Here is a 16363-nt window from a genome sequence, read left to right on the forward strand (position 1 = left end):
GGCGCCCGCGCAGTCGCCGCCGCCGCACAGCCACCGTCGCCATGGCGGCAAGGGACGCGGCCGCCATGATCCCGCCGCGGGACTCGTTGCTGCGGTACAACCCGCCGGTGCTCGTCAGCCGCCGCACGAAGAAGCGCTCCCCCGGGGTGAGCGGGGCCGGGCAGGCCGGGGCGCCCGCGGGCCGCCTTCCGCCCGCGCCTACCGCGCTCTGCTCTCTCCGCAGGCCCGCCCGCTGAAGGGGACCCCGCCGCCGCCCGTCCCGCCGGGGCCCGTCCCGCCGCCGCCGCCCCCGACGGCAGCCGCGAAGCATCTGCAGGAGCTCCTTAACGCCATCCTGCCGCCGCGGTGAGCGGGCACGGGCCCACCCGCCCCTGGCGGCGCCCGGCCGGGCCCGCAGGGCGGCCTGTAACACCCGGTGTTTTCCCGGCAGGGAGTGGGAGGAGGAGAACCAGCGGTGGGTGCAGGAGGTGTCCAGCGCGCCCAGCACCCGCCTGGACGTCATCCGCCTCCAGGAGCAGCTGGACCGGCAGCTGCAGCAGAGGCAGGCGCGGGAGACCGGCCTCTGCCCCGTGCGCAGGGAGCTCTACGGGCAGTGCTTCGGTCAGTGCCCACAGCCCCCTCCCCGCAGCGCTCCTCCTTCCAGAAGCTCCAACCCCGGGCAGGTGTGCGGGGCAAGGGCTGCGCTTCCAGCGGCCGCCCTGCCCTCACCTCCCCCCCAGCCCGCGGCTCTGCCCATGGGCCTAGGGAGACCCAACACCAGCCCCAGCCCTCAGCTTCGTACAGAGTGTTTTAGCATCTTGTTCTTCACAAAGCTGACGCAGTGTAGAAGTAAGAGATGCAAAGAAGCTCCAAATTCTCTTAGTTGGCCTTAACCCAACAGTTAACTCACAGGAACCTGAAACACTGCGTAAGGGCTGGGCGCTCCTACCCACTCTGGTGAGGTGCAAGAGCTTGCCCGTAGTTTGAGGGGGATGCTGCTGGGGGCTTGTAACTCTTCCGCAGGCTGCCCCACGTCTGCAAAAAAATCATCACAAATGTTTGGGTGGTTGCTGCTACAGCTTTACTGGATCAGAGTCACCGCTGTTAGCCCAGGGTCTGTGCCCCCACCCTGCTATTATTTGCTAGCTCTAAGTTAATGCTAGAGCTGTAACATGACAAAAAAAAAAAAAAAATCATTATGACTACCTCTTGTAAATCCACGTTGCTTTTGTGGTGCAAAATACGTAACAGAGCCAAGCTCTGGTTCCTGGGTGTGTGCAGCATTCCCAGCTAAATGCACAGCAGCTACTCTGACTGGATCACTGTGCCCTTCCTTTAAAGATGAATTGATCCGCGAAACGACAATTGAGTGTGCAGAGCGAGGACTGCTGCTTCTTCGGGTCAGGGATGAAATCCAAATGACAATGGCTGCTTATCAGACGCTGTACGAGAGCAGCATTGCGTTTGGCATGCGGAAGGCACTGGGCGCTGAGCAAGGCAAAGCTGACATGGAGAAAAGAGTAAGTCAGGCTGTTAACCCCACGCTGTAGTTTTCAGCATAAAGATATTGCATATAAAATTTTATATGAAAATAGTTATTTCTGTTTCCGCTAGATGGCAGTAAAGACCATCCAAATATTTGCCTTACTCTTTTTTTTTTTTTTTTTCCCGAGCACTTAAGTGCACTTCATAAATTACGTGCTATTATATCTGAAACACTTTAATGACTGTACAACACTCAACTTTGTCTCATCCTAACTGGAAACTGGTTATTAACCAACAAAACTTGAGAGTTCTGTACTCTTTTCCAAGATTGCAGAGCTGGAAGAGGAAAAGCGGGAATTGGAGAGACAAGTGAGTGAACAGAAAGCTAAATGTGAAGCTATTGAAAACCGTGGAAATGAAAGGCATCAGACAGAAGAAAAGAAACACTCTGAAGAGGTTCAGTTCCTGAAGCGACTAAATCAACAGCTGCAGGTTAGAAAAACACCCACAGTTCCAAATAGTAATGGCAAAACTTCTCATTTTGTAATTAGAAAGACATCTAAATAACTTTCTCCTTATAGTTTTAGAAGTTACATTGGTATTAGCATTCCACTTTCTGCAAGTTCTCCATAAAATGGGAAGATAGTGCTTTTGCATTCTCCTCTGCCTTGCTCAGTCAGCAAGCGGTCACTGCTGGTAAGCCTGATGGCACAAACAGCAGGTCAGATTAACTGAACTCCAGTCACACACACATTTGCCAGGGAGAGGTCAGGATCTCTTCAGAAAATGGTAAATTGTTACTAGTCAGATGTTTTGGTGCTTTGCTGTTGGCCATTAAAGCTGGCTCCCTGGCCGTAAGACACACCAGTTACCCTTAAATATTACCCAAGCAGAACCACTGCTATCCAGCAGGGAGGGCGCAGTTACAGGAGTAATTCTGCGCATGCTGCTTTGGTGAAAACAGAGCTTCTGCTCATCACTTTGCTTTCGAAAGGAAAAAAACCCGCATCTTGTGACTCGAGAAAAAACGTTATCATAAACCACGTCAAACTCTGACTAGAGCTAGAAACACTCCCTTGACACAGCGCCGCTTTCCTTATCTTCACTGTTCCTACAGGTTCTCCTTTCTCAACCACCACCGTCTTCAGGCCACCTTGAAGTGGTGTAGGGCACAAAATGGAGTAACTGTTAGCTTGAATGTGTTGCCACTGAATCCATGTTTCTTCTCTGAAGCACAAGTATTCCAACAGCTGTGTACATTCCCCTGTTGCAGCTTATTTTGATGGCAGCTCTAGGAAGAGGACAATCTAAGAGTCCTGGAAGCTTCAGGCACCACACGCTCCCAAAGCACGGGTCGCTCTCCCATCAATCTACTAATTGGGCGTCAAGTTGTCTCGGTAACTGAAAAACTTGCTGTTCCCAGCTACTTTTGTCCCACAGTCAGAGCCTGTGATCCAAATGCTGGAGAGCCAAATATTTAATGTAGCTCACATAATCCAGCCTGAAATCAGAGAATTCAGACCACTGTTTCAACAGCTTTTATTTAATTTCCTCCTCGGTGCTTTACATTATAAAATGAGTCTTTCATTGTATGGAACCAAGGCCAGCTCTTTTCTTCTCAGAATTCAGCAAGCGTGTATGCCAAGAATGAAAAGCTAATTTATAAAACATGTAGTAAGGAATGGAATTGCTAGGGAGAAAACCCCCAGGCCTTGAAGTATTGCAGCACCCCTCAGCTCCTCGCTCTGAGTATCTAACTAACCATTTATCACTTTACAGCAATGCGGGTTTATTTTTTTAGGTTGAATCTAAGTTGACTTACTGTCTCGTTTGTTTTCCAGGCCCAGCTTGAAAGCATCATTGCAGAAAATATTTCCTGTTGTCCTCCAGGCAGTGCTCGGAAGAGCTGTCAGAGCAAGAAGGCTGCAATTAGCGACAAAGACTTGTCTTCATAAAACAAGCCTGAATTTTCGCTTACCGGTAACTGAAGGCAGCGTAATTGTGTCGTTTCTTTCTTTTTCTCTTCAAGCGTTGAAATTCAAAGAGCTTCACTAATTTCTGCACCCTCTTTCAATGCAGTCGCAGCATTCAGCTCCTTGAATAGTGAACCTGTCTTGGTAATGTGCAGGTGATCTTCAAAGCAATAAAGTAATCAACGCTTCTAGATGCAAGCGTGTCTGTGATGTCATGACTTGTTGTAGAAAATTCTGAAGCAACACACGAGTGCTTACAGTTAAATGTAAGTCACATTCACTAAGAATCAGACTGCAGGTAGGTCTTGACAGGTGTTCGGAGGGTATTTGCAAGTGGGTGTTAATTGTACGTCAAAATCCCTGGTCCCAGCCTTTAGCAGCAACCCAGGCAAGCAATACCAGAGCCCTCTATGTGCCTGTTTCTACAGAAACAAGAGGGTACGATGTCATTCCAAGCATCGCTTCTCAGCAGAAGCAAACGAAATCTTTACCTGAGGAACCTGCGTGACCAGCTGGTTATACACAGCAAGCAGACATGGGAGAGAGAATCCACTGGAGTCACAGGAAAAACCCCACAAAGCCAGTTTCCAGAAAAACCACCCAAACAAAACCACCACCACTGAATATCACTTCAGGACATGTCTTGCCACTGCAGTGTTTACTGGCCTTAGATGGTGATGTGGAAATACCCTGATCTCCAGCTGCATAAAGAACTTTCAGATGATGCAGAAACAAAGAGTGAGATGCTACTCCTGGGAACAAGACAGACAAGTCAAACTGGGCTTTGAATGGGAACGGCAAGCTTTATATTAAAAAAAGCCACTGAATACTAGAGCTGGTTTATGTAAAATTTAATAGAATAAGCACAGTTATTGCTTATGCTTGTATTTTTTCTGCTTTGATCTTTGTCCCTCCAAGCCAGTTTTTTTCTTGTTCTTATTCTTATTTTTCACGTTGTGAGTTTCATAATACCGGACTCCAACTTTCTTGGAGCGCTGCTGCCTCTCGGCTCGTCTTCTCTGCAAAGACACACAAAGCACATTAGCAAATCCACAGGATTTGTAGCCCGAATTTGTTCGCGTTCTTTCAAATGTCGTTTGCTTTGCATTCCACATGCTTTAAAGAAAATCCGTCATTTCAAACAAAACACTGCTGACCTGAATACATAGACATCTATATGGAACCCACCCACCCACGCTCTTAAAATGTTAGAGGAAGATACACTTCAGTCTTTACAGAAGTGGCAAAAACAAGGTACAAGCAGCAACCTAACGCGCACAGCCATGTCAGAGGTCTTCAACAGAAGGTGTGACGAAACATTCATAAACAGAATTCAGTGTCCACTCCCCTCTGACAGCCCTAACAGCCCAGAGCAGGGCTCAGAAAGCCCCGGCTGTTCAAGTTTGTTCACAAATGACTTTCAACATCCTACAGACAATTTCAGTTAGTCTAGAAGAACTGTTTAGACTTGACTAACATGAACGAAAACCAGCAGCAGCAGCTCTCTCTGAAGACAGGACAGCAGTGCCCATCCAGTTCCAAATCCGCCCATCTCCCATCATTCAGACCCCTGCTCTTAACAGCACCAGTGGGCAAGTGAACGCTAAAAGCAGAGCAGTTACCCACAAAGGCTTCTCCTCTTCAACACTCCTTCTGCTGTGGTTGCGCGCTTGGACCCTTTTATCGGTCCATGCTCACCTGTGACACGCTACCTGTCACTTCTCACATCAGCAGTAAGTCACCCTGTCTTCACGTTCACCCCACCTCAGCTACAGTCCCTGCACACTCTCACCCCACCAGTGCACAGCCTCAAAGCTCTCAAGTGATAACGGGCACTCCACGTACAAAAAAATCCAGCTCTAGGACCCTGCTCATTTGTTTTACTACAAGAAATCACACTTACTTCTTTGGATGTAAGTTTCTTGCAAGGTTGTTCACCCAAATGGTCATCATCTTCCTCGTCTGCTTTCCTTTTTCTTTTCTTCTCTGTGCTGCCTGCAAACAGCAGATATCACAGACTCAGGCACCTTCCAAAACACCCACCTGTTTGCAGAACTTAAGACTGGGGCCACCATCCCATCTCCTCCAGCAAAGCACTCCTTTGGCTGTATTTTAACAGCTTCTTCCAAAACAAAGCACATGCTCTTCACCAGGGGACCTCTCGCTGTTACTGTAAAAACGGCTCTCGAGAAGCAGACTGCTTAAAGCCCCACACAAGTCCAGAAGAACGTCATAGTCTCGTCAGAAGAGGGTTCTCCCACACGATCTTGCCCTTCATCAAACTTACTATGGAAACTGAAGCCACAGACTCGTGAAGTCACCACAGTAAAACCTATAGCCTGAAGTATCTCTGTGCTTTTATAGTGTCGTAAATGCCTTCCACTCCCTCCTGTGTAATATTACACCAAGAAGAAGGGAAGTTGCTCAGACTGCAATCTGCCCATAGCACCGCTCTTTTGGAAATACAGCGTTTCTCTTCGCTCTACCCGCACTCGCTACCAGAGGGACATATCTTGCTATACAGACAGGTGTTCCACAGAAAGGCTACAGCATGGGCACCAGGCAGCCCTGAGGTCAGCTACGGAAAGAGTTCAGTAGCTTCAGGGGAAAAAGAACTTGTAATCAGGAGCTAACGAATGCTTCCCCCCCAACTCCCTCTCTTCTCTGGCTTACAGGAGTTCCAAATGCACATTAAGAACATCTGCTAATCTTGTTTTACCTCTGTCTTCAGTTTCTTTGGGTACTTCAGACTTCTGCATGGATTTTGCAAACACTTTTTCAGTCAGCTGCTTAGGGATTCTGCAAAACATAGGATAAGCAATAAAAGAAGGTCTTAACACAAAGTGTAACCATCTCAGAGAAGCAATCAGTCTCCAACAGATTCCAGTAGCCTGTTGGCAGCAAAGCTACAGCCTTTGCACCTAAAAAACATAGGACAGTAATCCCATCTCTGGAGTTACCGGGCTTGTGCACTGCACAAAGGGACAAAATTTAACACTTAACCGTGAAATTTTAATCCTCACAAAGCTGGTGGATGAGCTTTGCTAAAACTGGGCCTGCTGCACGAGCCAGGATACTCTTTCTTGTACATGGATGTAGCCCAGCTGGCATATCCAGGTAGGGCATTAGCCCTGGTACTGCTCAAGAACGAGCCCAACATCAAGCAGAGATCCAAGGAGGCAATACTGCTACTCGGAATATCAACAGATTTATAAACCATAGCTTAAGAGGCAGCTTTCCAAAAGCGACAACATTTTCAGTTATGCTGGTAAATAGGAGTTCTTGAAATAATCTTTCCAAACCAAACTGCTGCTTAGCTGAAGTTCAAATGCTTATGGCTAAACTAGGTAAGCTGTGGCAACTTGTGTGTGGCAACACAGAGGAACCAGTCAGGCAAGTCATGGATGGAGTGAAACTACAGCAGAATCACATTAACCCTTTTCCTCCCCGCAAAATATTTGAGTCACCAAACACATTTTGATACCTTATTGCTGAGAATCTCTTGGCTTTGGCTTTATCCAGAAACTTTTTGTATTTTGCAATCTTCTCCTCCAGAGCCTTAAGAACTCCCTTTGAACTCTCCCTGGCACCTGGTACAGCCAACTGCGATTCCTCCTCTACCGAATCTTGATGTTGCTCCTTTTCCTCTTTCTCCTCTTCCTGCTCCTCCTCTCCACAAGAATCACTGTCTGTTTCATCAAAGCCTGGCACATCTACCGGAACCAGGTCTTCTTCTGAGAACTGGGGTGCCACATTAATCCTCCCAAAGTTCTGCCGAACATGGGACATGAGTTGCTTTATTTCTGTGTCTGTATCAGCCTTCTCTTCTGCTGGCTCCACACTTGATGCTACTGACTCAGAGATTTTCTCCTCATTATTATCTTGGCTTGATGTCATAGCTGCTTCCAACCCAGGTGGCTACAAGAAAGAGTGTAATGGATATATTATCCACAAAGTCTGTCCCACCATCTGCGGGACAAATTTCCATTTTATCTCTTTGGAAAAAGCCTGAGATGAGATACTAACGATGCAAAAACTACTGACATTTCCGGTAGTCAGCTGACTGTAAAATGGCTCAGAGATCCCTGTAAAGAGTGTGGCTACCTGGTCCTCGCCAAATTCAAGTGAGCGTCACCTGAATGACCAGACTTGGGCGGAGCCCAAGACATGCACTGCCCAAGTTAGATGGCACTCCAGAAAAACAACAGTGAATACCACTAGGAACACTGAGCAATGTGTGAGAAGAGGCAGGAGCATCACATTCTCACCTGGGGACCTGCTTCTGCATTCGGTGGCTTCACAAAGAATGGGATTCTGCCTCTCTGCCAGTCATTGAGAACCATCTTGCTCACAGTTTGAATGTCAGGCTCACCACCCTGAAAGAACCCAGTAACAATTTATGTCCACATCTGAAGGGCGTATCACCTTTCTATTACCTGTAAGCAACAGAAACATTCATATTTCCCATGTTCAGCAACAGGCCACATGCTCGTCCAGCCTGCAAACGCAGAAGGTTGTCATACCTTTAGCAGTTTTCCAGTCCTAGAAGCAAGTTTCTCAAGGAAGTCTTCCGTATCCTCCCAGGAATCAATTTTGTACGTCCTTCTCATGTACTCCGGTTTGGCCCTTTCCAGCACCGCACTAATATGATCTTCAGGGCTCTTGATCTTTTCAACTTGAACCTGAAAACAAATGGCAGAATATCAACCCCTTGGAAAGTGTGCATTCATTTCTCTGAACCCATCATATTGACAACAGCAAAGACTTTCCAGCATTTAGTGCTGATACTTACCACTCCCTTCAGCACAATGTCCGTTTCTGTGTCTCCAGATGGATAAACCACACCGGGGCAGTCGATGAGAAAAATCCGCCGCATCAAGGTAATGTATTGCCACACCTGAAAGAGACCAGGAGTTCCTTCCACACAGCCCTCTGCTCTGCTTTTTAAACGCAGGGGTTTAATACACAGGAGTCATCTTAGGCACTGGGTATTAACACACAGAAACAGAATGTAACTCGGCATTTTCGTCAGCTAGCCAGGACGCATTGCACCTCGCTCCTCCTGTATCGGCCAACGCTGTCCCTGCGGTTTGGCATCACACTACTACCTCACAGGACCAAGGTGAGGAAACGACAATCACAACAAACTCCAACATTCTCCTCTCCCATGACCCTTAACTTCAGTGATATTCAGGAGTAAAAGGAACAGGCTGGCAAAGAAGATTCCTGTGACTCTCTTGTTCACTGTCACATTCTTGAAGAAAAGAAAAAACCAGCACTAACAGACCCTGACAGCACAAACATACCCAATCAGTCGATTCAGGAGAGCACAAGCACTGAGTCACAGCAGCCGAGCGTTCAGATCCCAGCGCCACAGCACAGGTAGAGTGGGAACTCGGGAACACTTCCAGTCGCAGTGCTTCAGCACGACTGTCGCTTGGCCACCACTCAGACCCAGGGTCACACAGCCTGTATAGTTCAAGTGCTACACTTCAAAATGTCACTGAGCTCCTTTTACATGAATTCTGCCTCTGACAACGCACTTACGTAATTTTTTACCTTTAACGTAGGGATCTCTTCCTACCTTTGTTTCACCTGCAATAGGGGCCACATTGCAGACCTTCTTAGACCGTAACGTGTTGATTATTGAGCTTTTGCCAACGTTCGGATATCCAATGAAACCCACGCTGATCTGTTTCTTGTCAGAGTGTAACTGTTCAGAAATAACACATCTTTTTAACACCTCACAGAGAAAGACAGAATTACTACTACAGTTCTCCACACCCCAGCAGCTACTGTTCTCACTATACTGGGAGGCAAAAGGGACTCCAAAGTATCAGACCACAAACCAGGATCAGCTCTTCCCCATCAGGAGAAATGGACAAGGGTACAACGAACTTGCCATCCAAGAACTCCAAACACTGAAGAAAGTATTTGCTACCTCAACAGGAAGATGTGAACCCTTTGCAGTCCTTGTTGCTCTAAAATCCCTTGTGAATGCTTTATTTAGAAACGGTTCAGGTTGAGAACCAAGCAAATACAAAGAGTAGCTGGGGACAGAATACGGACGGGGCTTGAAGAGACAGTAACTAATCTGTTACTGGTGCCAGTAACGGCAACAGGCGCCTTTCTTGGAAAAATGAAGACACTTAGAAAGGAGAATGACTTAATAGAATACGCACACACGCAGGACAGACACGTGTGAAATACATTCCTTTCACCTATACATTCAAATGAGACCTAGGAGCGTCAAGGGGCTACTCTCTCTAGAAGAAACCTAGGCCGGAGACTAACGGTCAAACCCACTCTTTCTGGATCTCCTGAGTTTGACAAACATCTTGAACATATTTAAAGGAATATTTCCCATTTTCTCTCCAGAGAAGGGAGCTCTGCTGTTGTTTGCTGACAGAATGGCCATAGGGAAGTGCACCGAACCCCACACACTAACAAAACAGACGACTCCACACTAACCTCCCCCCCCGCCCCAAAACAACAATACAAATCCCCCAAATTGTTCTGTACCTTTCCAAACTGCCTTAAAAGCTGTATGAAAGCACCTTTGCCAAAAGGGTTTGTGAGGCTGGCATGAAAAGCAAGCGTTGGATACTCCTGGGAAAGGACAGCAACCCAGCGCTTCTGAAGAGGAAAACATTACTCAGGTTAGGGATCCTGTGCTGCGGAGGCGGCGAAACAGCCTGCTTAGGAGCAGAAGTACACGGCATCTTCACTGGGGTCACAAATGCAACTGTCCATGAAAATCGCTACGTAAGAACCTTTGAAGCATTTCACCAACCCAATAGCTAAAAGGACTGAGTATTGTTTTCATAAAGGACAAACAATTTCCCAAAAACGCCTTCACTGCTAGCTAAAACTAATTAGTTTAACAATATAAAGCAAACCAGCTGTGGCAGATATGGATCTTAAGCAGGCTAAGATTTAGCATACTCTGGAGACATCAACTCAACTGTTAAATCCAGACAGAGGAAGTAGAGAATTGGTGGCTGGTGAGTGTTGCTCAACGCAGCCAAACTTGGCCAGATTCACATTGTAATTGTTACTTTTATAGCAGGCAAGCAGAGAGCTCCCACTGACCCAGATACACGACGCCCTTTGAGACCAGCATGGGGACTGGCAAGAGAATGAAAGCAGAGGCTACAAAAGGAACAAGGAAGGTCCAAGGAGTAACAGGCAGGACTGTGCTTACAGTAGCCCAGGTAGGAACAAGATCACATTTGTTCAGGACAAAAATCAGATGTTTCCAGTGTTTCTCCTTTTTAAGATAAGATTCCACATGAGGGGAGCGAGTACCCATGGGATCCCTGGCATCAAGAACTTGAACAACAACATCTGATGAGTCTATCACCTGAAAAAAAAAAAAAAAAAATCACACAGAATGAAAGGATTTTACAGAAAGTAAGACAGCTATATCTCCAAAGCGAAAACTGGTAATTTTCTAAACTACATCATTAACTTAGAAATCTTGTATCCTTCACAAACAGCTGTTACCTCCCCATAGACTAGTTAAGCTCAGACCAATATCCATTGATCCTCCACACTCTCTTCTCCTAACTACCCTCCAAATTCAGCCTCGACAGCTGAATGGCTTTTACCTGTTCTTATGCACTGGGAAGATGCTTGCAGCACTTGGGAAAGAAAACACTGCACCCAAACAGGAAAATTAATTGCCATTCATCCTGCAGCACTTAAATTCTGCCATTTCATGAAGGATCAGGATAGAAAGCATGTTTTCTGGATCAGTATGAAACACAACCAAGCAGAACCTGCTGTTAGTCCACTAAGCATCTACAGCAGGGAGCTGCCATTTTATGACTTGCTTCAAGCCAAGCGTATTTGTTTCACAGCTATTCCCTGCATTTTTGGCAGCATCTTACTGAAATCTGTTTTGCTCTACCATTCCCAGCGCTTTTAGATCTAAATGAAAAGGTTTTAAGCTACACTCAGAAATTCAGAGCAAAAAGTCAAGCAATTTCACACCTAACAGTCACTGAGAGCACACGAGCTGCTCTTACAACTCTTAATTCATCCTCAGTCTCTGTTTCTCCAGCAGTCAAGGTGGCTCACAGGGAACTGAGGGTCAGAGGCCTCCAAAGATGACCCTATCAACATGCCAGATGCTTTCAGCCTAAAGAAGCTTAAGGGCACGTGACTGGTTTATTTGTGGTGAAGCCCCAGGAATTTGAGAGAAGCTAATGCCTTCGCTCTGCCAGTCCATCTCTAGATCATCTATTTTAAGGATGTTTGTTCCAGTGGGACACGAGCTCAAGAATCAAGCTCAGGCGGGCACAGATTTGAAAATAAATCTGCTCTGTTCTACAGCTGGCTTTTTCTGTTTGTGTTTATGTACCGTATCAGGACCAGAAAAGGGGTGTATGGCTTCAAGTCAGTCAGTTCAAGCAGGCTGACAGGAAAGCAGGCAAGGGAATGACAAACTCAGGACGCCTCTGAACGAGGAAAGTCACCATCTTAGCGTTTCTAAGAATCTTTAGAGTGAGCTCAATTGCGTCAAAGCTTCCCTAACAGAGCGATAAATGGTTTTCAGAGCTTTTCTGATCATCGCTGTGTAGGATTTCCAATGCTGTGCTGAAGCACCTGACTTCTTAAAGGCTGAAAGCTAGACAGGACTGTGCTGCAAAGCATGAACACTGCTTACCTTGTACAGCTCACCCCAGATTCTTTTGGACTGTCCTTTCTTATATATTTCCTCTTGTGCTTCATCCCTGGAAGTGGATTACCAGACACATCAGCAACCACAGTAACAGGGCTACAGCGTTGTCTTCTCTAAAGCCATTTACAGACAAAAGAGGAGATGAGGCCCAAGTAACAGCAGCTGGGATTTCGCCACTCCCTGTCCTCTGCCTTCAATCTACCTGTTTGCAGAAAGATCCTACAAACATGCACTCTTGCAAAGATCCCTGTCTGCCCACTGGCCAGTTCCTGATCTAACCCAAAACGTGAGTTTGGAGACGTCCTGACATGCAACAGAAATTAATTATGAATAAAGACAGAAGAGTCTCATGGAAGAAAGAGCTTGGTTAAATACACAGGGACAAAACACGATTAAAAAAAAAAATCCCAAATTCAGTTAATTTCACTTTCCTTAGTCCTCATACAGTAACAGCATCAATGGAGGCATTAGATACTTCTTTAAAAAATAAAGCTGGCTTTTCAGAAATGTAAACAATGAATAATTTCCCCTTTCTATTCACCTTACACCGGTGTCTTCTGTCACCAGGTCTCGGTCCTTGCCCTGATCGTAAGATTCTGATGAGGCTTCAGCATTCTCCACCAGAGACTGCACATCACTTGCAGAAAGATTTGGTCTTTTCCTCTGTGATTTGGGGCCAAATGTTGTTTCAAATGTTTCTGTGTCAAGAATGTGAACTCTGGAGGTCTAAGGAAAAACAGGTTGGTAAAAAACCCACGCCAACTGTTTTTTCCATCTCTCATGACACGCAGCGAGGAAGACGTTGGTTCAACACAACTCTGCTCCCTGTGACAAGAGTTACAGGCTCTTTCCTAACAATGTTTGAGTTTTCCAGCTTAATCTTTGAGAAACGTAAGAGTGGGTATTTAATAAGCAACAAAACACGCTGCACTTGCCAAAGAACTATGGTTCAGTTCTTTCACCGTAAATGATGTCAGATGTAATTAAAGCTACAATGATGAAAATCTAATTGCTATCTTTGATCATTTCTTATTTTTCTAAGAAGTGCACAAATAGCGCCAAATTCACAGATTTTTGTCAAGGATAATTACAATCAAAATTGTAGATTTTAAAGCCTGTAACAAATGCCAACTTTTCTTGGAACAGCATACAACTCATTGCTGAAAGAAGTAATTTGTTTTTGTAATGCACATTTTAGTTTCTTGTAACTTTTTCCTTAATTTAGGTAACATTTTTATGACATAAATCTGGCAAGTTTCCCTATGAAGAAATAGCTAGCAAGCGTCCAAATAGATTCAGACATTATGAAAGAAGCCTGGGAATAACTACAACTTGATGTACTAGAAGCGAAGGCTGCATGCACAAGAATGTCTGACTCAAGACAAAAAGTACGTATTTGAGTCAAATCCGTCACACAGATCGTCTGCAGCGTGAAGCACCCTCAAAAAACGTCCCTCTGTCGCACGAGCTATCAGAAGCATCAGAACATGAGGCGGAAAGCTGCTACAGTCATCCAAGCTGGCACATCCCCCTGGGATCTTTTAGGGTAAGCTTCCCATTGGAAAATGAGAATTTCTAATCAATCACAGACCTTCTCACAAGCTACGGAGAAGTAACAGGCTTGTTTCTTTGCCTTCACATCGGACATCCACAGCGATGGGCTCTCAAAACCACCCCTCCCCAGGCCATCTGCTCCAACTGCCCCTCGCAGAGCTCCTATACCACCACACTTCCCCAGGCTGAACGGAGACGGCCCAGTCGCCCACCGGTAATTCCTAGTCCTGACACCTCTCCGCGCACAGCCCGGCCGCCGCCCTGCACGGACGAACGATACCCACGTGTGGTTTAATCCGATCATAGAACAGGGACATCGGCAGCTTCCTTTGCTTCATGACCACTCTGTAAGGGTCTTTCGTGACAGTCTCCATCTCTTCTTGAAATTTCTGCAGGGATGACTGCTTGATAACTCGAGTGTTTCCTGCACGCAAAAATAAAGATTGCACCTGACTGTTCCTCATCGTAACTGCTTCAAAGACCCCGCGTACACTAACCCCTCTGAAATCAAAAATACCAGTGACAAAAACCAGAGAATTTTACTTGAGACAACCCCCAAATTAGCCTAAGCAAGCCGAGCCCGGTCTTTCCCACCACGGAAATAAAATTTCAGAAGCGTCCCCAGGACACGCAACATGCTCAGGCTACAACGCAGGCACACGTGGGCCAGGCCCAGAAAAACAACCAAAGGAGGGAGAACATCTGCACTTTGCAGGAGCGCAGTGGGGGCAAACGCCCACGGTACAGGCACATGCAAAGGGTGAGCCCACAGCCGGGCCTGCCGCGAGGGTCCTGACCTTCACTTTCCGTACGTGTCCCGCACGGCGCAGAGAGCCCCATTCTGAAATGAACTCCCCACAAACACACAGAGCTCAACAGTTTTTAAGCTCGCTGCATCTGAGAGTTAAAAAAACAACTCACCAAACCACTTAATATTTGGTTCCACTCTTGCAACTGTGCCCGGTGCCACTGTTGACTGATACTGTAGAGGCTTAATCACTTTGCCGTGTTTGTTTCTAAGTGAAAAATGAGAACAGATGTAAACACGCAGGGGCACCACACCCCCCTCTGGTGCTTTTGTCCACTAGACCAGAAGTACACCTACAAAATCTAGAAAGACCCTTCACCTACAACCAGTGCCCCTGAGATCGTTACCGGGGATGAGCCTGTACAGACCAATTAATTTAATCACTGAACAGAAGAAGTGACGTCAGCCAGGGCACTCTCCTAAGTCTCACTCCAGCCTGACCAGACTCCTGACGAAGGCTGCTTGCGTCAGACCAGGAACGGCTTCCCAGGCTGCAGAAAGCACCCAAGCACAATTCCCCACCAAACGTCGCTTTCTTCTCTCACGGGCTCACGTGGAACATTTTAACCACTCTACCCATCAGTCGGCACAGAATTCTCAACGTCATGTAATTTCCAAGTGGAGACCTGGCTTAAATTTAGCAATTTTTTTACAATACATATTCCCCAGTCTGCCCTCAAAACAAAGCGAGATCTGGCAAAACAAACCAGAACTGCTGATCTGAACCAGGGCACTCAGAAACCCCCCCTGGATCTACAACGTGGCAGGGACACGCCTTCTCAAGGTGGGAGCTGCTCCACAGCCAGCGGTCCCCCGGCAGGGTGCAGGGGGGTCTCTCAGCGCAGGAGCCCTGTGGAAGCCAGGCTCCTCAGGGATTTTGAGGTGAGCTGTTAGAGGAAACGAAGGAATTCTGTGCACTTGGGGGTTCAGGGCATTCCTGCGAGATCACATCACCTGTTCTGCATCACATTTTCCAGCTAGGGTCCCGGTACGTATCCGGAGCTCGGGACGAGGCTCCCCAGCTCACGGCGTTCCAGGACACACAAAGCAGCGGCTCCGCGCCGAGAAACGGGCATTTTGGTGTCAGCGGGAGCAGCTGCTCGCAGCGCGTTCATCTGCCCGCGGGCCGGACGCGCCGGCGCCAGCGGCCGCGCTACCGGTCGCACCGCAAACGGTGGGTCCCGCAGGGCGCTGCCCGGCGGCGCTACCGGCAGCGCAGCGACCGGTACCGGAGCCCGGCCCACGGGAAACCACCCAGCGCCTGCGCCCCGCGGCACCGGTAACGGGACCCCGCCGCCCCCCGCGGGCCGAGCCGCGCTCACCTCCGCTCCTTCTGCCGGTACATGTTGAGGCGCCGGATAGTGGCCCGGTCCCGCATGTTGTTTCCTCCCGCGCCCCCCACGCGATCTGCGGAGACAAAACGGCGTCAGGCCCGGCCCGGTACGGTACGGCGCGGCGCGGCCCGCGGCCCCCACACGTACCGGGGTTGGTGCTGGCGCGGGAGGGGTTGATGGTGCTGCGTCCCTTGTAGCGCGGCTTCACCATCGTGCTGAGCGGAGACCCCTGCGCGGGGCGGGGCGGCACCGACCGGGGAGAACCGTAAGGGAGAACCGCGAGGCCGCTCCGCCACACGGGCCGCACCAGGCAGGAAGCGGCAGCACAAGCACTCCCAGCGTGGGGATCAGCGGCATGACGCACTTCCGCCGAACCAGTCTTCCGGTTGCGCAGGCGCATCAGGTGGCAGTGACAAGCACGTATATCCCCACCCACCACCCTGTCTCCATGGCAACGCGTTGGGCCGCCCCGACCCCGGTACACCCCCCCTCCCCGGCCCCCCCGCCCCGTCTGCCCCGTCTGCCCCTGCCCGCCTCTGCCCGC

At 48.2% G+C, this 16363-nt stretch overlaps 2 protein-coding genes across 3 annotated transcripts; one reads left to right on the forward strand and one right to left on the reverse strand.

Annotated features, from left to right (window-relative positions):
- The first annotated feature begins 65 nt into the window (after positions 1-65).
- DNALI1 (dynein axonemal light intermediate chain 1) lies at positions 66-3625 on the forward strand. The gene is made up of 6 exons (XM_086479789.1): positions 66-146; positions 224-345; positions 431-600; positions 1321-1499; positions 1792-1956; positions 3306-3625. The coding sequence occupies exons 1-6, from the start codon at positions 66-68 to the stop codon at positions 3417-3419; spliced, it is 831 nt and encodes a 276-aa protein (XP_086335915.1). The 3' UTR covers positions 3420-3625.
- Positions 3626-4271: 646 nt separating this feature from the next.
- On the reverse strand, positions 4272-16094 carry GNL2 (G protein nucleolar 2). Of its 2 annotated transcripts, XM_086479111.1 has the most exons (16): positions 15967-16094; positions 15808-15892; positions 14599-14693; positions 13962-14101; positions 12665-12849; positions 12109-12175; positions 10642-10800; positions 9960-10073; positions 9022-9150; positions 8230-8334; positions 7961-8119; positions 7706-7813; positions 6922-7355; positions 6157-6236; positions 5341-5432; positions 4272-4456 (listed from the first exon to the last, which is right to left on the reverse strand). In XM_086479111.1, exons 1-16 carry the CDS (start codon positions 16028-16030, stop codon positions 4307-4309), a joined length of 2166 nt encoding a protein of 721 aa, XP_086335237.1. In that variant the 5' UTR covers positions 16031-16094; the 3' UTR covers positions 4272-4306. The 2 variants fall into 2 exon arrangements, with proteins under 2 accessions (XP_086335237.1, XP_086335236.1); XM_086479110.1 differs by lacking the exon at positions 9960-10073 and having other exon boundaries at positions 15967-16060.
- Positions 16095-16363: the final 269 nt, after the last annotated feature.

Source organism: Leptosomus discolor, chromosome Z (genome assembly GCF_034619465.1).
Source record: "Leptosomus discolor isolate bLepDis1 chromosome Z, bLepDis1.hap2, whole genome shotgun sequence".
Classification (NCBI taxonomy): Eukaryota; Metazoa; Chordata; class Aves; order Leptosomiformes; family Leptosomidae; genus Leptosomus; species Leptosomus discolor.